The 24,799-nt window shown below is 56.0% G+C and overlaps 7 protein-coding genes across 7 annotated transcripts; 4 read left to right on the top strand and 3 right to left on the bottom strand.

Annotated features, from left to right (window-relative positions):
- Positions 1–415: 415 nt before the first annotated feature.
- On the bottom strand, positions 416–1,254 carry N657DRAFT_643643 (uncharacterized protein). Its single transcript, XM_062792595.1, has one exon. It carries the CDS (start codon positions 1,196–1,198, stop codon positions 911–913), a length of 288 nt encoding a protein of 95 aa, XP_062648653.1. The 5' UTR covers positions 1,199–1,254; the 3' UTR covers positions 416–910.
- Positions 1,255–1,649: 395 nt separating this feature from the next.
- On the top strand, positions 1,650–4,097 carry N657DRAFT_643641 (subtilisin-like serine protease). Its single transcript, XM_062792594.1, has 2 exons — positions 1,650–2,462; positions 2,526–4,097. Exons 1-2 carry the CDS (start codon positions 2,091–2,093, stop codon positions 3,759–3,761), a joined length of 1,608 nt encoding a protein of 535 aa, XP_062648652.1. The 5' UTR covers positions 1,650–2,090; the 3' UTR covers positions 3,762–4,097.
- Positions 4,098–6,157: 2,060 nt separating this feature from the next.
- On the top strand, positions 6,158–7,891 carry N657DRAFT_689276 (uncharacterized protein; the record flags this gene model as incomplete). The annotated part of the gene is made up of 1 exon (XM_062796987.1): positions 6,158–7,891. One exon carries the CDS (start codon positions 6,158–6,160, stop codon positions 7,889–7,891), a length of 1,734 nt encoding a protein of 577 aa, XP_062648651.1.
- A 993-nt stretch (positions 7,892–8,884) lies between these two features.
- Positions 8,885–11,041, bottom strand: N657DRAFT_655070 (FAD-binding domain-containing protein; the record flags this gene model as incomplete). The annotated part of the gene is made up of 6 exons (XM_062794559.1): positions 8,885–9,005; positions 9,098–9,156; positions 9,227–9,348; positions 9,423–10,041; positions 10,112–10,533; positions 10,600–11,041. 6 exons carry the CDS (start codon positions 11,039–11,041, stop codon positions 8,885–8,887), a joined length of 1,785 nt encoding a protein of 594 aa, XP_062648650.1.
- Positions 11,042–12,683: 1,642 nt separating this feature from the next.
- N657DRAFT_655069 (uncharacterized protein) lies at positions 12,684–16,496 on the top strand (the record flags this gene model as incomplete). The annotated part of the gene is made up of 4 exons (XM_062794558.1): positions 12,684–12,898; positions 12,967–16,174; positions 16,247–16,381; positions 16,476–16,496. The coding sequence occupies 4 exons, from the start codon at positions 12,684–12,686 to the stop codon at positions 16,494–16,496; spliced, it is 3,579 nt and encodes a 1,192-aa protein (XP_062648649.1).
- An 872-nt stretch (positions 16,497–17,368) lies between these two features.
- On the top strand, positions 17,369–18,873 carry N657DRAFT_643637 (ATP12-domain-containing protein). Its single transcript, XM_062792593.1, has 2 exons — positions 17,369–17,856; positions 17,939–18,873. The coding sequence occupies exons 1-2, from the start codon at positions 17,493–17,495 to the stop codon at positions 18,766–18,768; spliced, it is 1,194 nt and encodes a 397-aa protein (XP_062648648.1). The 5' UTR covers positions 17,369–17,492; the 3' UTR covers positions 18,769–18,873.
- A 177-nt stretch (positions 18,874–19,050) lies between these two features.
- Positions 19,051–21,850, bottom strand: N657DRAFT_615930 (uncharacterized protein; the record flags this gene model as incomplete). Its single annotated transcript, XM_062790483.1, has 7 exons — positions 19,051–19,697; positions 19,751–19,969; positions 20,023–20,259; positions 20,305–20,345; positions 20,399–21,343; positions 21,399–21,529; positions 21,597–21,850. 7 exons carry the CDS (start codon positions 21,848–21,850, stop codon positions 19,545–19,547), a joined length of 1,980 nt encoding a protein of 659 aa, XP_062648647.1. The 3' UTR covers positions 19,051–19,544.
- Between the last annotated feature and the right edge of the window lie 2,949 nt (positions 21,851–24,799).

The raw sequence follows: 24,799 nt of genomic DNA, 5'->3' as shown, positions 1-24,799 counted from the left end.
ACTGAGTTTCGTTCTTGGGTTTATCTGGTAGTTCTGCCCTTTAGTTATTCTATTCTCTCCTTCTCCCTCGAGACCATCTCCCCTCCTTTGATTTTCCTATCTTTCGTGTTCCTTGTCATTGTTTCAATGCTTCTTTACTTGAACTACCTTGACTCAACCCTCTCTTTTTCCCCAGGCCTCAGACAAAGCAGGATACCGCTTTCCGCTTGGGGGAAGAGCGAAGCCAAGGACGAATACGGATAACAATCCCCGACTTAGAGAATCAATAGAATTGATGCAGATGACCTTTGCCTTGCCGAACATCCAACAGTGCCCATTACTAACTCTAAGCGAGACGCAAGAGACTAGCGTTAGATAGTACTGTAGGTATCCGTAACATCGACGGTACCATAACCGCAGGGTCCAGCAATTGCATCAAAGCGCCGCTGCTTGCGTGCCCGGAGAGTGATGGTTAGCGTTGTGACGTAACTGCTCTCTAACCGACATCGGCGACGGGAGTTCTGCGACAGCTCCTGCGCCGAAAGATACCATCTCAGTGAGGTGCCTGGCGGATTAAAATGTTGATACTGTCGATATCCCGGAAAACAATACATTGCGCTGTCAGCGCACCTCCTTAAGTTACCTATCAAGAACCCAGGAATAAGCCCGAGTCAGATGCGACGATGCAACACCTAGCCCGGCATGTGTTGATCGACCTCTTCCCCTGAGTGGAACCCCCGCCCAGCTTAGACTTCAGTTGTATCCATTCGATGATCCGAGCCATTCTGGCAGTCAACAGACATGCGCTGCGTTGGGACTGCACACCTTTCCGATGTCAGTGATGACAACAAGACAGCTCGGTCTCTTGGTCGCATAGTACCCTCTATTTAACAATGCACCGTATGTGACAAACCGATCCGAGCCGGCCAAGTCAACCCAGACGCTGTTCTTGGATTTGCCTGGTATGGAGGTAGCCTAAGGTACTGTACTTATCTGAGCCCGGCAGGGGAGGCCCGCAAGGTTCCCCGCCTCCATTCCGGTCACGAGTGCGGAGAGTCTTAAGCTTGCGACTCAGGTGCGGAACATGGAGCTTTGAGGGCTCCGCGTTCAGCAGTCTCGAATTCGCCGGCAGGATATACTCGAAGTAGCAAAAAAGCAGAAGAAAGAGATTGGCAGGAGGAAGAGACCGTGAAGAGAAAGCTTTACCAAAGACGTTCATGGTTCTTCCGAGGTGCTACATACTAACGGATAACCCAAGGTATGGGTCGAAGTACGGATACCTGGTAGTATTCGCTAAGGTCTCATCCCGCATGATCAGTGGATTGAGCTCAACAAGGCTAGGTATCATTTGCTGCCGAGGCTGCCTCGTCATCTTTTGACGTGCAGTTCCAACCGACCGGAGCTCGTATGAATCAAGGCAGGACACAAACCAGACAAGACGAGGGACGTGTCAGGGATCCCCAGAAGCCCTGCATGGCTGTAAAGCCGCCGATCCGAAACAAGGCAGCCTCGCCCCCAGGTTGGAACCTTGATTGGCGTCCGGGAGACTTACCAATGCCTGTGCCATGCCATGGACTCGTGGACAATAACAGCCGCTTCAAAATCCCCAGATCCAATGCTTTTTGACACATTTCGGTTGAATACAACCTGTAGAGTAGAGAAAGATTATCTTCGCTCTATCGGTTGGGTCAACGGATTGCGAAGGCTATCGGTGACTGAGGCGGATACTGATCGCGGCAGGCTTATCGTTACCCCAGCGCCTGCTCAGGTGTCCACACCGCATCAGGTTAGTAAAGTGGGTCCTGCCCAGAGTCTGGGGCGAGCTCCTGGCCCACTACCCTGGCCGTGAGTGGCAGTGAGCTGCTATGGCGAGGTCTGACGCATGGCAGCTGCCTCCGAGGCCCTGATAAAGCGCACCTCCCCAACCTTCCGAGCTCGCTCCTTCTCCTCTCGCCATCCCCCTCTCCTCAACCGTCATCATCCCTTCGTATCGCATCTAGTCAAGGGAAGCAGGTATCGCAGTTTGAATTTTCACTTTCAGGTTCTTCGACTCTCACTTTTCTCGTTGAAGTCGCTGGTCCATCGACTTCGCCTTTCCTTTTAACTACACAATGAGAGGCATCATCGCGCTCTCGTTCGCAGCCTGCGCCGCCGCGGCGCCGCGGGTCAGCGTTGGAACCATCCATGGCGATGCCGCGCCCATTCTTTCGTCATCGAACGCCGAGGTCGTCCCCAACTCGTACATTATCAAGTTCAAGAAGCACGTCAGCGATGACTCCGCTGCGGCGCACCACAGCTGGATCCAGGAGATCCACACGAACCGGGAGTCGGAGCGTGCCGACCTTAAGAAGCGCGGTCAGATGCCACTGGTTGACGACGTTTTCCGCGGGCTGAAGCACACATACAAGATTGGCCAGGAGTTCCTCGGCTACTCTGGCCATTTCGACGACGAGGTCATCGAGCAAGTTCGGCGGCATCCGGATGTAAGTTGTTTCAGTTTCGCTGACAGGCCGCTTTCATCAGAAACTGACTCCGCTCCGCTGCAGGTCGAGTACATCGAGCGCGACAGCATTGTCCACACGATGCGTGTGACAGAGGCCGCCCAGTGCGACAGCGAGCTAGAAAAGGCCGCTCCGTGGGGCTTGGCTCGTATTTCGCACCGGAATACCCTGAGCTTCTCGACATTCAATAAGTATCTGTTTGCTGCCGAAGGCGGCGAGGGTGTGGATGCCTACGTCATTGACACTGGCACCAACACTGAGCACGTCGACTTTGAGGGCCGTGCCAAATGGGGCAAGACAATCCCCTCCGGCGATGCCGATGAAGACGGTAACGGCCACGGCACCCACTGCTCTGGCACCATTGCAGGCAAGAAGTATGGAGTTGCCAAGAAGGCCAATGTCTATGCCGTAAAGGTGCTTCGCTCCAATGGCTCCGGCACCATGGCCGACGTTGTTGCCGGTGTCGAGTGGGCTGCGAAGTCGCACATGGAGAATGTCAAGGCTGCCAAGGACGGGAAGCGCAAGGGCTTCAAGGGCTCTGTCGCAAACATGTCTCTGGGCGGCGGCAAGACCAAGGCCCTTGATGACACCGTCAATGCTGCTGTCTCGGTCGGCATCCACTTCGCTGTTGCTGCCGGAAACGACAACGCCGATGCTTGCAACTATTCGCCTGCTGCTGCCGAGAAGGCCGTCACGGTTGGTGCCTCGGCTATCGACGACAGCCGCGCTTACTTCTCCAACTATGGCAAGTGCACCGACATCTTCGCCCCCGGGCTGAGCATTCTGTCCACTTGGATTGGCAGCAAGTACGCCACCAACACCATCTCGGGCACTTCGATGGCGTCGCCCCACATCTGCGGTCTGCTGGCCTACTATCTCTCGCTCCAACCCGCCAGCGACTCTGAGTACTCGCTCGCCGCCATCACTCCGGAGAAGATGAAGAAGAACCTGCTCAAGATTGCTACCCAGGACGCCCTCACCGACATGCCCAAGGGCACCCCCAACCTTCTCGCCTGGAACGGCGGTGGTTGCAACAACTACACTGCCATCGTCGAGGCTGGCGGCTATAAGGTGGACCGCCAAACCAAGACCGACAAGATTGACATTGGCGCGTCGGTCTCGCATCTGGAGGAGCTCATCGAGCACGACTTCGAGGTCGTCTCTGGCAAGGTTGTCAAGGGCGTCGCGTCGTTTGCGGGCAAGGCCGAGGAGTTCTCCAGGAAGATTCACCAGCTGGTGGATGAGGAGCTCCAGGAGTTCCTTGAGGAGATTGCTGCTTAAGTGGTAGCCATGACATCGGCGTTGTGAGCTTAAGTGGTAGCCATGACATCGGCGTTGTGAGCGCGCAACCTCAAGTTCATCATCGGTTGATACGGCACGGGCATTCCTTTCGTTTTGTTCTTGTCTTTTTGGGATATCGGGATGGGCATAACATGCAGCCGAGTGGTTTCTTGTACTGTATGGCAACTTGGGACTCGGACGCACATGGGATTCTTGGTTTGGCTTGCATTTTGAGAGTAGTCTCGGCTCACTGAGTCTATGAATCAGAATTTCATTCGGTACACAGAATATTCTGTAAATACCGGCCTATCGTGCCTGCTGCCGTTTACTTGTACTGGAATCAACCGACGTCAACGTCGACGTTTCAAACGGCTTACAATGAGAGATTTGTTTCTGGTCTCCAGCTGACGATTAACGGCATACCATCACCCGGCGCGCCTTCCATTGCTGACACGCGTCACCACCGTCACTCCTCGGAGTCGTCCATGATGACTTCCAGTTCACGAATTCGTTTTGTGTTTCCACAACTGTCCTACTCAAAGTCGCCTCCTCGCAGTGGCGGCTTTGTGTCTCAGTTACGAGTTGCGACCTCTGTGCCACTCCAACACCGGCACGGCATTCCGTTACCCTTGGCATAAGGTTAGCTACACAGATGTATTTTTCTGTTGACCAGTCCCTTTTTCTCGATTACTGTTCTTCATCTCCTGTCTCGGTGCGACTGCACCGTTACGTCGTCGTCACCGCCTTGTTCGACCGTTCCGATGCTGCGTCGGCGTAGCCTGAAGTCCAAGTCGGACCTCAAACGCCGGAAGTCGACCTCGTCCACGCAGGGCATCATCCTCGAACACCTCGACCCGACGCTGGCACAACGGGATGCCAACATTGCTGCCTAGGAGGCCTACGCCAGAGCTCAGAGCCGGACCATGGCCGAACCGTCGCTGTTCCCGGTGACTCCTCAATCGTCACCTCAGCGCCGGCTGCCTGCGTTGGCTCCTGCCGGTCAGACTGATGTCGGAGAGGGAGATAGCCAGGACCTTCGTCGTCGGCAGAGCGTTCGGTTTATGGGACCATGCTCCGTGCAGCCGAGGGGTCGGCGAGTCGACGCGAGTCGCAACTCTGGGGACACGGATCGGGGATCCGCAGATACGCACGAAGTGGAAAACATGGGCCAGATGCACTCTCGAGAAGACTCGAGCGACCAGCGACTTAGTCCTCCACACAGAGCGCCGCCTCCAATCCCGTTACCCGGGATCGCTGCGAGCTGCCTTGAGGCCCTAGCAGCCGGAGACGAATATTACACCCCTGAAGATGACATAGCCTCCGCACCATCATCATTTCGCCGGCTGCATAGGTCTAGGTCTATGCTCACCGGTTCTCTAGGAGCTAGGCCGACCCAGGATAACTCTGCGCAGTTCGTGACCAGCGGTTTTCTGAGGTCTCGGCCGATGCCGGCTACGACGTCTCGCAGGTTCTTCCGTTCTGACCCCAACAACGGCCGCTCATCGCATCAGACCCCGACCCTAAGAGCCCCAAAGTCACTGAGTTTTCTGAGTAGCCGACGATCTCAGTCAAAATCCAGCGCCAGCCAACACTTACGTGAGCGAGATACGACACCGTCAGGCTTGCCTAATCTGCCGGAAGATGGATCCTCTGCTGCCGAAAAAGAGACCCCGCGACCCAAATACAAGTCGTCTACCTTGTTCGGCTCTCTGAACAGTCAAAGTGACTTGAAGATTCGCAAGTCGCTTCGCGGCAGCAGCTCGACCCAGAGCTCTCAGCAGCCGGGTTCCGCACCGCAACAAGACAAACAGGAGCTGGGAACGCTGAGATCGAAGGCCAGGAATGCCTCGCGGTCCCTGCGAATTAAGCTGAGGAATTTATTCACCGTCGCCAGGCCCGACGAGGACCTTTCAATTCCATGCCAGCATATCGAAGCCCAGAGAAGCCATGGAACTCCGCTCCAGCATGCCTTCAGCATCGATGATGAAGCACACAATAAAGAGCATTTCGGCCTCGTCCGTAGCCCCCCCCGCAAGGTGGCTACCCTTGAAACGGCTTCAACGGGGCTTGTCCATTCCAGGCAAGCGAGTTTCGAAAGTCTGAGGAGCGAGCGAGATCGTAACATATCGAGTGGCTCCTCCTTGACGAGTTGGGCGCACTCTGGACCCAGCACACTCACGAGCCAGGAGCAGCAGCAATGGAGAGAGTGGGAGAAGCAGCGGCTGTCGGTGATCAGGGAACACGGCGCCCACGCCCCGTCGCCCTCCATGCGGAGACGGGCGCTTGGGTCTGGGGTGTTTAAAGTACCCGATAGCGTTGGGGAGGATGCCGGGGTGCTTCGCCCGATTGTGGACAGCCAACGGATCTATTCAGCTCTTGTGAAACGGATGAATGCCATGAACACGCAGTCTTCGGAAGATGCGGAGCGGCAGTCCGAGACACCCGGGCCCGGCAACTCTGTACGGCCCCCAGGGCGCTCTTCAAGCAGAACGCCGGACACGATCCGGCATGTCAGTCCTGGTAGAAAGGTGTCGAAGGCGTCTGAGTATACAACAACCCCGACCAGGTCTTCGGGGAGGGCGAGCGTATCTCGAAGGCGGGACTCATCGGATTCTCAAACCTATCATCTTGTGGCGACTCCGAGCGCCCGCAGTGGTTACTACGGTGGGATGAGCAGCTTTTCCAGCCGCGAGCGGTCAACCCCTGTTGCCACCGCACGCGCACACGATAACAAAGCAGCAGACAACGGCGATGGGTTCAATCAGGAAGATACGCTGGCAGACTGGCGGCCGAGACTTGCTGGCACCCCGGCCTCGCATCTCTTCAGGACAGGAAGCCCCTTCCGCCGTGCGCTTAGAAGGTCCATGCAGGAAGAGCAGGATGCCTGGGCCGAGCAGCGCTTTGCGACGAGGCAAGACCACTCTCTGCGTTCCGAGTATCTCCCAGAGATTGATTCCGACTCGGCCAGGGATGCAGAGTACTCTGAGAGCGTTTATTCCTCAGACGAGAGCGATTCAGGGCCTGAGAAGGCCACAGGGCAGTCTAAACAAAGCAGCCGCGTGAACACCCTGGCCCTGCACCGACCGGGCGGTTGCCGCGAGGCCTCAACCGCAAGCTCGGTCGAGTGGAAGACGTGGTTGTCAGCCAAAATTGACAAGTTCGAGCCGCCCCAGTCTTCATCAAAATCGTCGAACGTAACCGCTGCCCGACCACCCCAACCCCGTATCTCTTCCACTCGCCGCTTCCCATCCCTAAGAGGCCACGTCCGCGAACACGCCCAGATTCACGACGACGAACACGACCACAGTCATGATTCAGACGACGACGACGTCTTTGAACCATCCACCATCACCACAACAAGATCAATCCACATTAGGAACCAACCGACCCTCCAAGCACCGCTGGCAAGGGTCGAGCCCAATGTCCCCTCCCCCCTCCGTGTCGACTCTGTCAATAAACGCCATCCCTCTTCAGCAGCAGCAGCAGCAGCAGCAGAGGGACCCGCGAACAACAACAAGAACAGTAACAACCTGCTCCTCGAAAACGAAAGCCCAACAACCCGTCCTCCTCCTCCTCGTCCTCCTCCCCCTCCAGCGCCCCAAACCAACCGTCCGCCGATACCGCCTAGGAGCAAAATGAGGCCGGACCCGCTGCGGATTATGAGACCGCCGAGTTTGAAAGCCGCTGGCAGCAGCACAGGGCCAGGGAGATTGAAATCGTTGGTTCCTCCTCCTCACCACGGCGGCGGTGGCGGCGGGGTGGTGAGCGTGGGTACCAGCCCGTCTGTGTCGGTGGTGTCGAGTCCTGGGTTGAGTGAGGCTTTGCAGAGGCAGTTTGGCGGTTTGATTACTAGTAGTAGTGGTGGTTATGGTTGTGGTTCTGGTTCCAGCAGAAGGAGGTTGTTTATTGGGGATTGTATGCCTGGTTTGGGTGGTGGTGGTGGTAGCGGTGATGGTGAGGGTGTGGGTGGGAGTTTGAATTGGAGGGTTGGAGGTGGTGGAGTTGGGGTTGGGAACATCGCGGAGGTTTTGGAACGGGAACGGGGGCAGGGGAATGGGGATGGGGATGGGTATCGTGATCGTGATTGTGATGGTGGTGAGAGGTGTGACGAGAGTGTGGCTTTTATTTGATAAAGTACCTTGGGTGGGTGGTGCTGTGGTGGATCATGCCAATATGAAGCGGAGATATGTTGTGCGCGAGGGATTGAGGGATTGAGGTGTGGTGGAGAGGGGAGATATCTTCTTGGGAAGAGGTGTATTTGATAGAGAGGGTCCGGACGGGACGTGAGGAAGAAGTTGGACTGGAATAGAAATAGAGATGGAGATTGGGGTTTATTTTGTAAGCAGTAGGTAGTTGTATCAATCAGACTGAGTGGTCTCATTTGCGTCAAGTTGTTGTTGGGGATGTGAGCATCAAACAAGGGCAGGGCTGAATCAAGACGTAATGACTGTCGATATTGAAAGCTCGAGTTGATTGCTGTTTTTGTCAACAAGGTGATACCCCTTTATATACGAGTCTTTCCTCTCTCCAGTGGTCAGAAACGAAGTGTTGTACTCAAAAATGCGAAACAATTTTAAGGCAACTGAACATGGAATGAAGAGAGTCTGAAGATGAAAAAGGAAGAAAGGGGGGAAAGGGGGGGAAGAGTGGAGGGAGAAAGGACATAGCGATACGAAGTATAAGAGGAGAGAACCTGTGAAGGAGAAATTATCAAGAGGAATTTGAAGAAAATGAAATCCTCCTTTTGAGAGCTACAATACAGGCAAATGGGAAAATGAAATGCAATGTATGGGAATCGAAAAAATCGAAAAAGAGACTTAGTGTCTCCTTAGCAGCCCAAAGGGCACGGTTTTCCAATGGGGGCCGAGGAGATAGGTACACTAGATCTTTACCACTTCACCACAGGGACTTCTGCGGGATGGAATGCAGTATTGATTTCTGGGGAGGTGGGCGCGGAAGTTGGTTTATATGGTGGCCAGGGGGGGGAAGGGTTCCATCCCATCTTTGCCTCCACCTCTCACCCGTGGAATGGAATAACATAGAATAACACACGAGATGATGATAAGACAAAGTTATAATGAGACATTACGAGATAGAATACTGTTAGTTTACCGTCCAGTGGTCTACGGCTTCCGTCCCTTGACGCGGCACAGACGGTCGTCGACCTGCTCCCAGCGCTCGTTGCCCACACAGGGATGGCACCACAGCACATCGTCGGGGTCGACCTTGCGTTTGATTTGGAGGCTGTGTTTGTCAGCACGGAATCTCAAGGCTGAAGGCCAAGGGGATGGAAGTCTTAGGAGAGGGGAGCTGAAGGCCGGCGGGCATGTACTTACAGTCGCTTGTAGTTAGACCCCCAGAATTCGTGCTGCCAATTTGGTTCTTCATAGTCGGCCTGCATCCAGGTTGCCATGTCAGTATATAAGGTAGGTGTGAGGCGGGAAGGCGAAACAGGAAAACAATACCTCGTTCACATATGCGCCCATGTCCGGCGCCAACTGCCTCAGCCCTTCCACGTTCATTCTGATCTGCTCTCGCGTGGCCAGTGCCGAGGCTGGGTCCAGCGGCGTGGCGTTGAGGCCGGTGGCTGGAAGTAAGAATTCATGTCAGTCACGTCCTGTCCTCTGCTGTGCAATGTTATAGAGAAGGGGGGTTACGTACTCGCATGAACGTAAGCCTTGCGCCAGGCCGGCAGCACCGCGTTCCCGCATCCCCTCGGCTTCGCATTGTGGACGCCGTTGCCAGACAAGAGATATGCCGTCCCAACGGTGGTATTGGCGAACCGCTCTAGCGCCTCGGACGTCTTTGTCAGATCACCCGTCAGGGCCCTCCTGTCGAGCAGCCGCGAGCCCAGATAGCTGTTCAAGCCAGCAGCCGAGGTGTCGTAGTTCTGCTCGTACCACCCAAGAAAAGACGGGTACGACGTGGGCTGGTAGATGACGGCGAACAGGCCCGGCCACGTGGTGTTGATGTGCGAGAGCACGGGATCCCACAGCTTGCGCATCTCTTCGGGCGACGAGTCCTGCAGGACACAGGACATTAACATGCCCCCGACGGTGGTGTTGCCGGCTGGAAAGTGGTTGGAGTAGTACGAGTAGCCTGACAAACCCTGGTCGCCCATCGAGGGGAACTGGCTGACGACGTAGGCAACCATGTCGAAGATAGGGCGGGGATTGGAGGTGGCGGTGGTGACGATCATCAGGAAGAGACTCTCGAGTTTGGGCGTGGGGACGGTTTGTATTGTGACCGAGGTCATGATGCCGAACGTTGAGCCACCGCCCTGATAGAAAGGGTAAGTAAGGACGTGCGTTAGGCGGCATGGATGTGAGAGGGAGGGGAGGACAACTCACACCGCGCATGGCCCAAAAGAGAGCCTGGTTTTGGCACTCATTGGCCGTCACAATGTCTCCCATGGGGGTAACCACTTCCATCTCGAGAACTCGGTCGGCGGCGAGGCCATACCGGGCGGACAACAGACTGTGGCCAGCGCCGGTCACGTAGCCACCCACGGAGACGGTCTTTCCGCCGCCTCCCACGACCGTCTGGTTCAGGGGGTCGAGTGCGGTGTACAGATCCCACATTTGCACGCCAGCGCCCACTGTGACAGCAGCACCATCAATGGTGGCGCCGCAGCGGCTGGGACGGAACGAATCGTGCGTCTTGATTCCTCGCAGGTGATGCGTCCAGATGGAGAGAGAGTTTGGGGCGTTGGAGCGGCCAATGTAGTCATGGCCACTGCTCTTGACGACCAGCCTGATATTGTGCTTCTTGGCTGGAGGGAAGAAAGGGCTGTCAGCCGCCAACCCCCGAACAGAAGAAGGGGGTGGTTAGTGTTCACCAAAACGGACGCCGAGCTGGACATGGCGGGCTTCGGTGGCGTTTATAACGAAGACAGGATATCCTTTACCGCTGCACGGAGCACCTTCTTGTGGAAGGCAGGAATCGTTGGTCCACTGGTTCCAGTCCATTGAGACGGGGTCGGCCTGGTGGAACTCGTAGGTTGACCATGCGGCCCGGACGCTGGGGCATGCTGTGGCATTGTAGGTTGCCTGTCCTGGATGGCAGACAGCTCCTGGAGGAGGCGGCTGCAGCAGTCTTCCGGCAAGCGACTCATTGAGACGGGCCCAGTCCTGGGGAAACGGCCAGTCGGGCGATCCAGGCACGGCCTTGCAGGATGAGTCGTGTCTCGGCTGCAGAAATGGACTGAGCCCCGCGGCTGCGGCAAGGACTGACGAGCTGAGATGAAGCGCGCAGACTAGACGACTCGGCAGGGGTGACATGGCGGTGGAGGAGTGATCCTTAAGGGGAGAGTGTGAATGAGAGTGAGAGCATAAGTGATGCTGTCGGGTCCCGTCATGCTCATTGTCGCAGCCGGCCGAGGCCAGCGACGATATTTATCTTGGCGGTCTATGACAGCACTCTTGACCATATTGGGCGTTGAATGCCTTGGAGAATGCCTTGGTAGATGCAACATGGGCGAGAGAGCCGTATCCATCGCAAATGCATTTCGTTGGACGCACTTGAGCCTTGTGGGGTCTCGCTTGCCTTGAGGAGGCTGTCATTCGGTGCATCGTCAGGCCGGGACCTGCCGCTTTCAGTTGCAACCTGCGATCTCATAGGGTGCAGGCTGTGGGTTGTGGCCAGCATCTCCACGAGGTGCTTTGGTCCACTAGCTCATCTCTGGTGCCGGCTTGATCAACATTGAACGCGAGATACGGAGGATCGTGAGCATCAATATCGAGAGGCCTCAGGACTGCATTGCAGTCGTCATCGTGGTGGCTTTGAGGGAACCAAAGGCATACCAACTGGCACTGTTTCTGGCGAGATGTGCGCATTTCGTGGAAGCTGAAACAGCGCGATGCTTGGGCCGTCCCAAGGCGAAGCATTGGGGCAATACACCAGAGCCTGAACTTCGCATTTGGTCTACAAGCAACCATCTAACAGACATCTATAGTACGCTGTATCCGTAGTCGAGGAAGGACCGGAATAAACGTGTACTGTGTAAGTGTGTATAGAGTATCCGTAAACGCGCTGGCATCGGCTTCATCGCCGTCCTTGCAGATCAGCCGGTGATATGCGGGTCCGCCGATCTGGGTGGGTAGGGCTACCTTCCCGGAACAGCTACAGTACAGAGTACAGGTAGGCTGATGAAATTTGCAACGACGGTTCAACCCGTTTGGAATGACCATCAACTTGTGCCTTTCTTCATTTCAATATTTCCCCAGTCTTTTACCCCAAGCCAACGCCGCATGTGGTTGGTAGCAGACTTGCAGTTCTGCCTGGTTGCCGGTTGGAGGCCGGGGCTCCGAAATTGACTGCAGCCAATCTTCCTAAAATGGACGCATCATCATCAGCATTCATTACCCTCCACTGTCAAAAGCACCAAGCCGCGGCCTCACGAGTCGGGCTCAAAGTTTGTCGAAATGTCTGGATGAATTCCTAGCACATAACATCTCCCAGGTATAACAACCATCATAACTATCAGGCGAGGTCAGTCAGTTCGTGCTGTTTTGGACTCTTTGGACTTGGAAAGTCTGGCGAAAAGTATCCCCTACCTTGAACTATCTCGTCAGCAAGTCTCTTGGCGTGAGCATCTGGGCCACGTTAATTACGCACCCCTCCCCCTTGTCAGCCCAACCAGGCCAAGTTGGAACACCAATGACAGATCTCACGCTGCAATTTCGCAGCCATGACATTTTCCTCATTTTGGCGCCAACCAACATCTCCCACCAAGGGGGTCGCAGATGACGACTGACAATCGCGCAGCGTTCAAGTGATATCACGACCAAGTCCCAGTCGTCCCATGCCCGCCGTTGCACATCCGTGGCATCCGTGACTTCCGACTCCTCATCCTCGTCCTCGTCCTCGAATCGTCGAAGCTGCCTTGTCCCGCCCGCTCGCTGCATCTCGGCGCAGCCCGTCATGAACGCCATCCAGCAAAAGTGTCGCCCGAAGCACCAAGTCCTCGTTTTGAAATGCTACCCGCGGACCACAAAGGGCGCCGTCGACGTCAAGCCGAACTCGAGCGAGCTCAGCTACCTGCTGTTCTATGCTCAGTCGCGCCGCTCAAAGATTCATAAGGTCGGCAGCTTCCTTGAGAAGAAGACGGCCAGCGACGTCTACCGTCAGCGGATTGGGTATGTAGCCGTTGATTTGCCCTTCTCGATTGTCCAAGCAACCTTGCGCTGACTCGGCTGCACAATAGGAACGTTCAGGTCACTCTGCAAATCCTGACGGCCCTGATCGAAAAGACGCCCAAGGACCTCCCCCTGTTCGCATCATGCGTCCTCCAGATCCTTGAGCAGATCCTCAAGTCCCACGACATTACCATGGTGGAATCCTCCGTCCCGACCTTTGAGGCCTTCTGTACCCACCATGACCCGACCTCCCTCATGGCCGACCAGGCCTACTTGCGCCAGTACCTCTCTGTCGTCCAACAGTACGCATCTCTCGCCTCGACGCGCGCCTTCCCTGGGAAGCTCGAGCCGAGCAAACCGACAGCGCTTCGGTGGAGGAACACCGGCCTGAAAGCCATCAGGAGTGTTGCCTCATCCGAAGCCCTCTCCTCCGTCACGACCCAGCAGTACGACCTGGCCGTGCCCATGATCCTCGAGAATCTCTGGACCGATAACGAGGGCTTTCTCGACGTCTTGCATCAGCGAGCCGAGTTGGAGGAGAAGATTGGCGGTGCTCTGTTGAGAAGACGGACGAGCGTTGCGACAGTACAGACGGCCGAGAGTGAGGCCAACACGAACCCCATCGCCCTTGCTGATACTGCCGTCGACATGGACAAGTTGGCTGAGGAGGACACTGGCGTGCTGGCCATGGAATGTTTGAAGCATATCTTTGTCACCCCCAACAGGTCACAAGTCCATGCTGCTACGGTAGCCCTCCTCAAATTCATCCAGGAGCGGGTGAGCCAGCAGGAGGATGTTGTCCGGACGGATTTCAATGGGAGGGACAGCGGCTGGGCTGTTAAGATGTTCCTCCTGGTTGCCCGCTGGGCCCCCGTCGCCGAGCGCTTCACCATTCTCGTCACGGCCATGGATTTTCTCGTCCAGCACCCCTTGGCCGACGATACTCTGCGGCTACACATTGTTATGGCCGCCATAATCGGCGCGCTCTTGCGGTCGGATGTCAACCTGATTGGTCTGAGTGTTATGGATGTTCTTCTCCAATTCATCGCCCACATTCGGAGGCTCGTTCAGATGCCGGGGGACCCGAACAGCATGCGCAGCGAGCCACCTCTTCCAGGCCAGCCAGATCCACGCTCTCAATCCGCTCGCCAGTTTGCCGACAAGGCGGAGCAGGCCGCTGCTGAACGCAAAGATCTGCTGTTCCGGTTGCAGGAGTGCGTCGGGGATCTGGCCACGCACGTCTACTACACGGACCAGATTTCGGACATGATTTCTACCATACTGCAGAAACTAAAGCCGTCCCGATCCAGCAGCAGCCCGGGTTCACCTCACGGTGATAAGACAGACAATACCCCCAAGTCGTCCGTGCGCGCCCTTCCTGACGAGCATCATGTCGATTCCCTATTCGCCCTCACCGTCGCCAAGATCGCCGCGCTGAGGGCAATCAAATCGGTTCTGTTGGTCGCCAACCCCAGGAGCAAGATGAGCGGAAACCTTGGTCTCTCAAGGAGCCGCGTCCCAGTCCAGATCTGGGATGGGACACATTGGCTGCTGCGAGACCCGGACGGACTCGTCCGCATGGCGTATGCGGACGCGGTCATAACGTGGCTGGAGCGCGAGACGACGAGCGCTGATTCGAAGGCGAGAGACGAGACGGCCCGGCCGACGCTCAAGAACCGGGAGCTGCCCGGCGCGACGCTTGCGAGGAGGGCAGTCTCGAGTGCCTCTGCCCGAGAGAAGCCCGTCAAAGTTCCACGGTCGCACTTCTTGGAGCTCCTTCATGTGGCCATCTACGACAACGCCATTCAGTATATCGACTACGACACTGATATCGTGCTCCTCCACGTGCTACTGGCAAAACTAGTGGACAAGCTCGGCGTCAACGCTGTGAGATACGGGCTGCCCATGATTTTCAGGCTTCAGGAGGACATTCAGGACGCCGAAACGCCTGTCCAAAAGGTCCGGCTTGGAAGCCTTGTGCACGGCTATTTCTGGATCTTAACTGAGAGATTCGATTTCGAGGGCTCCGTTGTGGGAAGGGCGATCCACAATGAGATCGTCCGGCGCCGCAGTAAGAACTTCTGGGTCGACGGCACCAGTATGCCGCCCCCTCTCCTCGATTTGGTGGGTACCCCGGGCACGGTTCGCCACCAGCCAAGACTTCCCATCGAGGAGATTGTGTCGGAAGCACTGCTCCCCTTCGATGAGCGCCTGGCGCTAGTGGAGTGCGTGTGCACCGGGTACCAGGAGCAGCTTGCTTCTCCGACGCAGAGTCCGGCCGCTAGTCCAGGTCGGAGTTTCTCGCATCCCCTCTTGGGCTCGACCATGAGTACCATCCTAACCATCGAAACCGAGCACGAGATCCCTCCCCATTTCCGCGAGCAGATGCTCAGCGAGTGGAGCCGCGAGGCCGTCCTGGCAGCGGTGCAAACCACGAGCAAATCCGCATCCCTCAACGGGTCTCGGTCCGGGACGACAGGCACCAACCGCCTGGCCGCCAACGGCGGGCTGACAGCGAACGGACACAACAACCTCAGGCCAGACCACCGAGCAACCCCGCATGGCAGCAGGACCAACCTCCGTCTCACCACCTCGCCGGGCGTCGGCTTGGACACGACGGCCAAGGTGCGCAAATCCAGCCTGCGCAGCGCACACTCGCCCGGCGTGCCAAGCAACGGAGGAGGCGGCGACGCCAAGGAGCAGCAGCAAGTCGCCTCGGTCGAGCAGCTTAAGCTCGTCTTGTCGGGCCACCTGCAGCCGCCGCCGACTATGCACCACCACCACGGCCCCGGCAGCAGCTTTCACCACGGGCGTCATGACGACGACGAGGATTCCAGCAGCGACAGCCTCGTCAGCTACGACATGACGCCCAGCGAACTGTCCTTCAACCCCGTCGCCACAACCACTACCGCGGGGGCAGTCGGCGGCGGTGGTGCCGAGCGGCTGTCGTTTGTGGATGGTCTTCCCTCCGATCTGAACAACAACAATAATAATAATATCGCGCGCCCCGTCTCCCGCGAGCGCAAGTCATCCCTCCCGGGCGGCCCGCTCAGTTCCCACCCCATGGCACAAGATGACGATGGCAACGGCCATGAACACCACCGCAACGACGATGATGAGGATGAGGATGGATCTGTCCCGCCTGTCCCGCCGCTTCCTACAGGGCTGGTGGTAGTGGACGGTGCCGGTGCCGGCGCGGCAGCAGGACCCGGACGGGTGACCAACTTGAACGCTGCTGCCACGCTAACACCCAGGCCGTCGACGTCGAAACGGAGTGTTAAAAGCAGGCAGGGAGGAGGAGGAGGAGGTGGTGGTCGTGCGGGTGCTGGTGCGGGTGCTGGCAACGAGTCCCGGTCGCTGTTGTCGAGTTCGTGGGCTTCGGCGGCGGTGGATGAGAAGATTAGGATGATGCCTCCAGCGGCGGCGGCGATGGACCTGAATGCGTTGCTGTTGGGTATTGATGCGCATGTCGGGGAGCAAGGGGTGACGGTGGGACAGCAGCAGCTTGGGGCGGTGGTTACGAAGCCGCCTTATTAGAAACAGCGTTGTTGTTTGCTTGTTGTTGTTGATAGCGTAGTTTGCTGCTTTGGATCTTTAGATGGGGGGGAATATCCGATGGGTGATTGGTTTTGGGCCTGAAAACAGCCGGTTGAAAGTGGCTTTAGCTGGTTGGTTTTGGGTCTCTTGCGTGGCGAAGCGGGGGGGATCCAGAAGCTTATAAAGTGTACTAGTACGGCTGGTGTTTTGAGGAGGGTTATAGGTTGAGATGGCCGTGGTTTTTGTGTTGTGGAGGAAGCTGTTCCACTAGCGGCTCTGTTTCTACTGCTATGTAGGAAGCGGAATCGTGTTTGGCTGCATGCTGCCAAAGGCGACATTTGAGAATCTCCCAGCTGCATCTGGTCTTCTTTTGGCATCGTTGTCCTGCCCCCTGTGAAGAGCTAGAGACACTGGGACGGGGTTGTTTGCTCGTCATCCTCTGGGGGTCTTACTTTCTGGAAGTGGCGGGACTCTGAGTCGAGCCGATGACCTCCAAGCACGAGGCCGACCACTCGTCTCCCAAGCCCTGGGGGATCGGTGACCACTGCTGTTGAGCATTAGGTTCTCTTAACTAGTTGGGGGGGGCTTCGTTGTCGTTGTACCTCGGAATCGCGGACCTTCCGCATACACCACCTGCCCATCTTTTTCATGATCTTATAGTTATCGTCTAAACAGAGTCCTAGTAGTTCTTATTCCAGTCGGATTCCACGTGGAACTCTTCTCTGGGGTGTAGCTCGCGCATCAAGGCAGTTCGTGAGTATCACAATTCTTAAGGTGAGCTCCCGGGGGCCGTAAAGAGGGCGAACCCCAACCCTGCTTTTCTCGATTGGGTGGACCTGCAGCTACCCCTGCTAGTGCAGCTGAACCCTTGCTCACGCCAAGAGCCGAGTTCCAGGACTGGGAAGTCAAAAAAATGATTCTCAGAATGGATATCAACATCGAGCCAACTTCAACCACACTTTGATTGTTCAACTCATGAATGTACCCCGTCCCGCGCCGCGCGTACCGAGTCCCTGACATCTTTCTCTCCCCCTTCCCGCCAGCTGGACTATTAGAGATGTCGCCGGCAACAAGACTCTGCCTCGTCCTCCCACTGCGACCTGTCGCATGCCGGGTAGCAGGAGGCTGCACACGGGCCGCAACTCGCGCGATACACAGCAACCCTGCCCAGCCCGCCAAAGTGGTCCCCGTCTACGGCACCGGCCCGCCTCCCGAGCCGCCACAGCCCGACCCCGAGTTTACCGCCCAGGAGCGAGAGCAGCGCCTGGCCCGCCGGAGGAGGCAGGCCGAGCTGCTAAATCGCGCCGGCGATCTCAAGGCGCTGAAACAGCAGCAGCAGCAAGACGCCAAGAATACAAAGACTAGTGGTGGTGGGCTGAAGAGGCGGTTCTGGAAGGATGTCCATGTGCGCGAGGTCAATGGTATGCCCCTTTCTTTCCCTTTCCCCTTCCATCCCAAACAACCCCCTCATTATTCCCCTAAATAGTACTAACCTCCCACTAGGCGCCCTCGAAATCCACCTCGACACCCGCCCCCTCCGACATCCAACCACCAAATCCATCATCCGCCTCCCCGCCTCCAAACCCCACCTCGCCCACGCGCTAGCCCTGGAATGGGACAATCTCGTCTCAGCCCAACAAGCAACCAAACAGCACCTCATCCCCCTAACCTCCCTAATCTGCCGTGCCCTCGACATCGCCTCCTCCGACTCCTCAAACACAACGGAGGGCAGCATCCGCCCCACAATCACCACAACCCTCCTCCGCTACCTCGACACCGACTCCCTCCTCTGCCTCGCCCCCCCACCGGCACCAGGCGACCACGACCCGGCCCGCGACGGCCCCTCGCTACGCACTCGCCAAGAACAAGCATACACCTCCACGGTCTCCTACCTAACCACGCGCGTCTGGCCAGGTGTATCTATCGCGCCCGTCCTCGACGGCCACTCCCTTTTCCCACAACCCCAACAACCCGGCACACGCGAGGTGGTACAGGGGTGGATCACCTCCCTCTCACCCTTTGAGCTCGCCGGGCTGGAGCGTGCCACGTTGGCAGGCAAGAGCCTGCTGGCTGCGGCACGGTTGGTGGTCGAGTGGAGCGAGGAAGGGGCGCATGCTCGCACCATTTCAGCAGACGAAGAACGGGGAAGGAGGAAAGAGAGGTATGGGGTGGAGGAGGCGGCGAGGGCGGTCAGTCTGGAGGTGGACTGGCAGACGGGACGCTGGGGAGAGGTGGAGGACACGCATGATGTGGAGAAGGAGGATCTGAGGCGCCAGTTGGGCAGCGTGGTGCTGCTTGTATCAGGGAATGGGACTGCGTCAAAGAGCAGCTGAGCTGGGCGGAGCTTGTATTTAAATGTATATTTAGATGCAAACACTGTGTGTAACAACGGCATCTGCAATCTTCTTGTATATAATGTACACTCTGTAACATCGCATGTTGAGCAAATGAACCAACTTCCATACCATCACATTCACTGCTGAGTCTTCGTTCTGCCAGAGTATGCCAACCGCATTGCACATAAAGATTCACATCATGGTCAAGTTTCACCAAGGCAACGTATATGACTGTAGACTGCAATTATAAGCTACCATTTGACCATTAGTATCTGCTGTGTGCCCTATGTATGTTAAAGGGTAGGAGATAGTGAAGTGAAGCAGAGAAGGGTGCGTCCTCCGAGTTGGCACCCTATAGAGAGCACCGTGCCAACCCAAATGTTGGCGATCCATGCTACCAGAAAGAAACCCCGAGTGGTTCTGTTTTATATGTTGGGAAACCGAAGAAACCGAAAATGTCCTTGCCCATCCTTGGACGACATAGATGCTGCGTTAATGACATATACGTCGTGCTAGAAGCAAAGCAAATGTCCCGTCCATATCTGAGTTCGCCCACATCAGATTCCTCCAAGAAGGCCGTATATCAGGAGCTCAAGCCCCTTGAGAAAATGTGTGCTGTGCAGAATATGAAGGTGTGAAATGAGACGAGGGAATCGCAGAACGTGTGTGGTCCTCATATAGTTTGAGGTGCACTTCGAAATGCTGTTGCCGCCGGACAGAATGAGGGCGGTGTGTCGTGACCTTGGAGTTGCTGGTCTCAAGCGTCGGCAGCTTCAGTAACCGTCATAGACGAAAGCTTCGGCATGCTTGGGAATTGCACCCTTCACGGCAGCATCATCCCGGTCGGCCTGCAAAGTCATCCGCTCAGGATCGATGTAGCGGGCCGTGAGCGAGAAACGCCGCATGCCGTACGGATCGACAGTGTGCTGATCATGGTCAGTATCCCAACCAAAGCTGAACAAGTTGCAGCAATGCTCACCTCGTAGACCTTCTGAATCTCTGTTCCGACCATGACCATCATGTCGCCATGCTTCATGGGAACCTCCAGGACCTCTTTATAGCAGGCCTTTCCTCTATCTTGCTGAGTGGGGAGAAAGAACTGCGTCTTGCGCTTGGGTCGGAAACGCATCGTGGAAGGGGAACCCAGCGACAGGGCAGCAACAACGGGGCCAAGCTCGCTCTCCCCGTCGTCGTGGTACTGTGGTAGCCACATGTCAGTAAAGTCCTGACCAAATTCGGAGGTTGACATACATTGATCTTGTCGTCCTCCATGTACCCAAGCGCCAGAAGCTCGTTGAAGTCGCCGCTGTTGGGCACGAGGGCATTGGATCGAACGAATTTCGGATCCAGTGTACCAATGAAGGCGTTGGAGTTCTCCACAGCAACCTTCTTTGCCCAGATCAAGCGATGAAGGGCACGAAGAATCACGTCGGGGGCCTCATTAAAACCCTTCGACTGAACTGAGACACCGAACTTGTACCGGGCGCCCTGTTGCTGTTAGCAGAAGTCATGTGGAGTATCCAAGAGCCTTACAAAGTTCTGTTGGAAATGCCTAGTGTATCCTTCAAGCTTATCTGCATCACCTCGTCAGTGCCTGAAAGACAGCTCCTCTCAAGGAAGTACTTACGACCAAATTGGGCAGCGGGGTTCCGACGCAGGCCGATGTCGGTGAGTTCAAGGGTCCTGAAGAGGTCATCGGGGCCATTTGGCTTGCTGTTCACTCCTTTGCTGGCCGAGAAGATGCTGAAAGAACCAAGCACACGGCCTTGGGAATCCGGGAGGAAGTACTGGCGGACCTCAAAACCCCCAATTTTGAGAGTCAGCGAGAACTGCAGATAGCCCCGCTGGTAGATGGTGGCAAACGGATCAAAGATGTAAGAGTCCTCGTCGAGGGTGTTCTCGTTCACACCGTAGGTGGCCCTTCTCCTGCCCATGTGGTTGTCGAACTTGGCATTCTCCTGCTCAAGAAGGTCGGCCGGATACGGAAGCATCGGAGCATCGCGGGTGTATTGGCACTCCTTGTTGTCGCAGACCCAGCGGTTCCAATAGACCCGGCGGTTGCAGCAGCCACAGTCTGGGCAGACAAAGCCTCGGCGGAGAGCAAGCTCTGTGCCATGAAGTCCAGCAGTGTCGGGGATCGGGGGCCTGATGGGCGGGATCTCACCAAGGAGAGGGGTACGCTCATTCAGGAAAGCTTCGCTGTACGCGAGTCCCTTGGTGTCGACTGCGGCACCTGTAGGGAACACCCAATAGTGCTCGCACTCGTGGTTCAAGCAAAACCAACCAGTCGCGAAGATCTCTTTGCTTGGCTTGCTGCATTTCGCACAGGTCACAACTGGTGCCTTGAATTCTTTGTTGATAGGGATGCTGGGCACCGTGGTGCACTCGCCCTCAGGAAACCACCAAGAGGGCTCTGAAAGGTCGGCTTTCTCAAAGCGAATGCGCCAGATTGTAACGGCTTTGCTACCACCCTTGGGCATTTGCCTTTCCTTCCACAAGTCGGTGATGTGAAACCACCCAAGCACTGCGTAAGGATAGGGAGGACGGCACTGATAAAGGGGGTTTCCCTCGCCTGCAGGAAAGTCAACCGTTCTGCTCAATTAATACCATGGCATATTCATGCTTACCAGCAATGACAGCCATGAGAGTTTTGCTGTGGTGACTGTTCATGAGTGATTTGATGCCAGGGGTTGTGTCGGACGCATCATTCACCCGAACCATGGCACCAGTCTCTGAGTCTCTGACACGGCCACCGCCCCTGCAGTTTCTGTGAGTAACAGACAAAAGTCTAAGAGATGAGATCTGCAAGAACAGTCGGGACTCACACCGTGGTGATGATGACCTGTGCATCAAAAGCATCCCCTCCATCTGTCTCATGGTCAATCAGAAACCCATAGGCTACCCCTTTGTTGGTGTAAAGGCTGGATTTAAAGGATTTGAAGTATGGCACTGCTTCACACAGACCGCCGCGGCTTGTTGCCCACACCAGGGGCTTGCCCGACGATGGTGGCCTGGAGTCAGGCTCGGCGGCTTTTGTCTCCTGTTTAGCACTGGTTCTCTTCTTGGAGACGCCAGCCATCGAGACAAGGATAGTCTGCATGGTATCTTCGCGGTCGCCAACCGTGTGGGCGTTTTTGTCTGCGGTTTGCGGGCCGTCTGACTCATCTGTGTGCGGGGACTCTCTATCATCAACCTGAGCAGTGCGACGAGCGGGCTTGGTGGGTTTGCCAGGAACTTCGGCAGCGCCCTTCATGGTTCGCTTGATGGCCATCTGCGCGCGCTTGATGGGCTTGTTAGGAACTTCCGCAACATACTCTCCATGTTCAACCTGAGCAGTTCGACGAGTTCGCTTGGTGGGTTTGTCAAAAACATCGACAACCTCTTCCATGGATCGCTTGATTGCCGTCTGCATGCGCTTGGTGAGTTTGGCAGGAACCTCGGCAACCTCTTCCATGGTTCGCTTGATTGCCGTCTGCACACGCTTGGAAGCCAACCAACTGGAAGTCCTCAGCGCCACAGCGAGGAAAGGCTCGGGAGACGTGTCACGGCTCCCAGTAATGGGGCTTATGCGAGGGGCCGTCTTTGACGAAGCTATGGGACTCGATGCCGGAGGTGTGAACAAGGGAGACGACTTCCGGGTATCGCTGGTAGCCCTCTCCGTGAGGCAATACCGATTGAAGCTGGCCTGAGGGGATGCTTTGTGTATATCTCATTGAGTGGTTGTCTATTAGCAAGATACCTTCCAAATCTCGATTGACAGGTGTGAATGGTGTGAAGCAGGCGACTGAGAAGCAAATGGAACACCCACAAAACCTGGTCAACTGGACGTCGCAAAGAGTGGTCAATCGATGTGTAAGACGCTCCAGATGTTCACAGCACTCGGGCAGTAACCGCAATCTAATACCAACGAGCAGCACTGAAATACCAGAAGAATGTACTTACTCAGTGTTGGTTGCAACCACCAGCAGATGATCCGTCTCTCTGTCGCGATATCCTATATTGATGCTCTTGGAGGCCTTCTTCTTGAGATGGGTATTGCAGTCGCTTCGAACCGTGGTGTCTGAAACTGGATGAACTGTCAGCATCTATATGGCTCCGGGTCAGGCGCTAGGGTCACTTCAGCAATCTCCCATGTTCAGGGCAAGCGACAGCGCCGTCGTCATGCTCACTTGCTGTGCTAAGCTGTGTGAAGAAGTAAATAACGGAGAAGTTAAGGCAAGTTCCTCTGCTCCCATGAGGCTGAAGGAGAGGAGTCGGAGAAGCCGTGGAAGGGAAGGCGACTTCCTGCCGATAAGCTGAAATTGTAACAAGAAGAAGAGCAGGGCAGGAGGTTTGTAACACACGTTTGATAACCAAAAGGAAGAAGAGAGAGGGTAAGAATGTGAAAGCTTATGGCTGCTTGCTGGACGGATTGAGGAGGAGGAAGGGAAGCATAAGGGGGGGATTTATAATAGGGTAAAGCGGCGCGTTGAAAGAACACTGTGAGAAGGGTCTAGACGCTCATTTTCGCTAATCAGGACGAGAGACCTGAGAGCAGCGGACTTGCAACCCTGCAAGCCAGCCTCGTTCCTGATGTGATGACGAGTCGTCTGAAGTCCGGAGGCAGCCAATGAGGTGCGTGACAAGCAAATCAAAGGTGTAACATCAGACGGCATTGAAGGATGTGATCATGCTCTGGAGCTTAGCTGTGAGAAAGAAACATGAAACAAGTATCGGGATCTTGAAGGGGCAGAGTTCTGGTTATCGCGTGGTCCTGTGGAGGAGACGAGGGAATCGGCAGCGTGTGAGGCTCGACGAGTCGTAAAAGCAACGAGAATGGGATCTCTTGACCACACCTTTGAGATGCTAGAAGCTGACGAGACCCTGTTCCAGGCCACTGTAGCTGAGTTGGAACGTCGCTGCAGATTGAACTGTCGGCAGGCTGTGTTAGCGTTCGTGCCAAATTTGCGAGGGACGCGGCGAAATTATTGGTTGTGATTGGGATCAGAGGCCGTCATCTGCGATGCGATTGTGGCCTTTTGTATGCAGCTGGAGCTATCGGTCGCCCAAGTCCGAGTTTCTCGATGCGACTCTGCGCCACTGGATATACACTGCGCATGGAGGGACGCGGATCACTCACGATACGAATGAAACTTGTCTCTATACACTACTGTGTCACGGCGACTTGGAACGCTTCGTCGCGGACGATGAGGGGTGGCGATAACCTCGTTCTGCTCGGTGGCCGGTGGTCGATTACTGGTGGTCGGTGGTGTTGGAAGGGTATGTGGAAGAACTGGAAATCCCGAAGGTTCGCGAGAAGATTTGAAGAAATATCGAGTAGGGATCAAGAGTGTGGGAACTGGAACAAGATCTCTTTTTGGAGACTGGATGAGCCAATAGATTCCTCAACCTGCATATATGTGAGCGGGTGTTGAACGAGACGGGGAGTGATCGGTGAGGAACGGGAAGTCGGCCTGGACAAAGTCCATGTTGAGGAGTCTGCATTGGCGAGACATCTCGAAGTTGTGGAAGGACCTGCTGCCCTGCTGCTTCCTAGTTCGGATGGTGACGACGGACGTCGAGGAAGGTACGCTGGTCGGGCGTACCACATGTGGCAGGGGCAGGGCCACTGGGGTGGGAGCATGCTGAACTAATTGCCACAGAATGACTGGGAGCAGGACCCAAATGGTGGGCATGTGAGAGTCATGCGTGCCCATCTACAGTTGATAGCATGGTGACTCTGTGACAAGAGATAAAAGCTGAAAAAATCCTTGACCAGGGAGCATGACCTCGATTCTCTGGATTCCAACTCGGCTCAGAAAACCACCATCCAAAGGCGCAGGATGCTGACGTTTCTTGCCTTTGATCAAGCCCCTGATATAAGAGATGTCGTCGGCCAGCGAGGTCGCCGTCGTCAAATCAAGGTTAACCCCCAATCATCGCACGTGGGGGTCCAGCATCCCTGTCAATCCGGCCGATCGGGTCCTGAAGATCAGATCTGCTTCGCAAACATACAAGAGGTTTCTGGTGAAATAGCTCTGGTTGTGCA

Source organism: Parathielavia appendiculata, assembly GCF_033297405.1.
Source record: "Parathielavia appendiculata strain CBS 731.68 unplaced genomic scaffold N657scaffold_4, whole genome shotgun sequence".
Taxonomy (NCBI): domain Eukaryota; kingdom Fungi; phylum Ascomycota; class Sordariomycetes; order Sordariales; family Chaetomiaceae; genus Parathielavia; species Parathielavia appendiculata.
The sequence above is the reverse complement of the archived record's forward strand: the minus strand, read 5'-3'. Positions and strand labels throughout refer to the sequence as shown.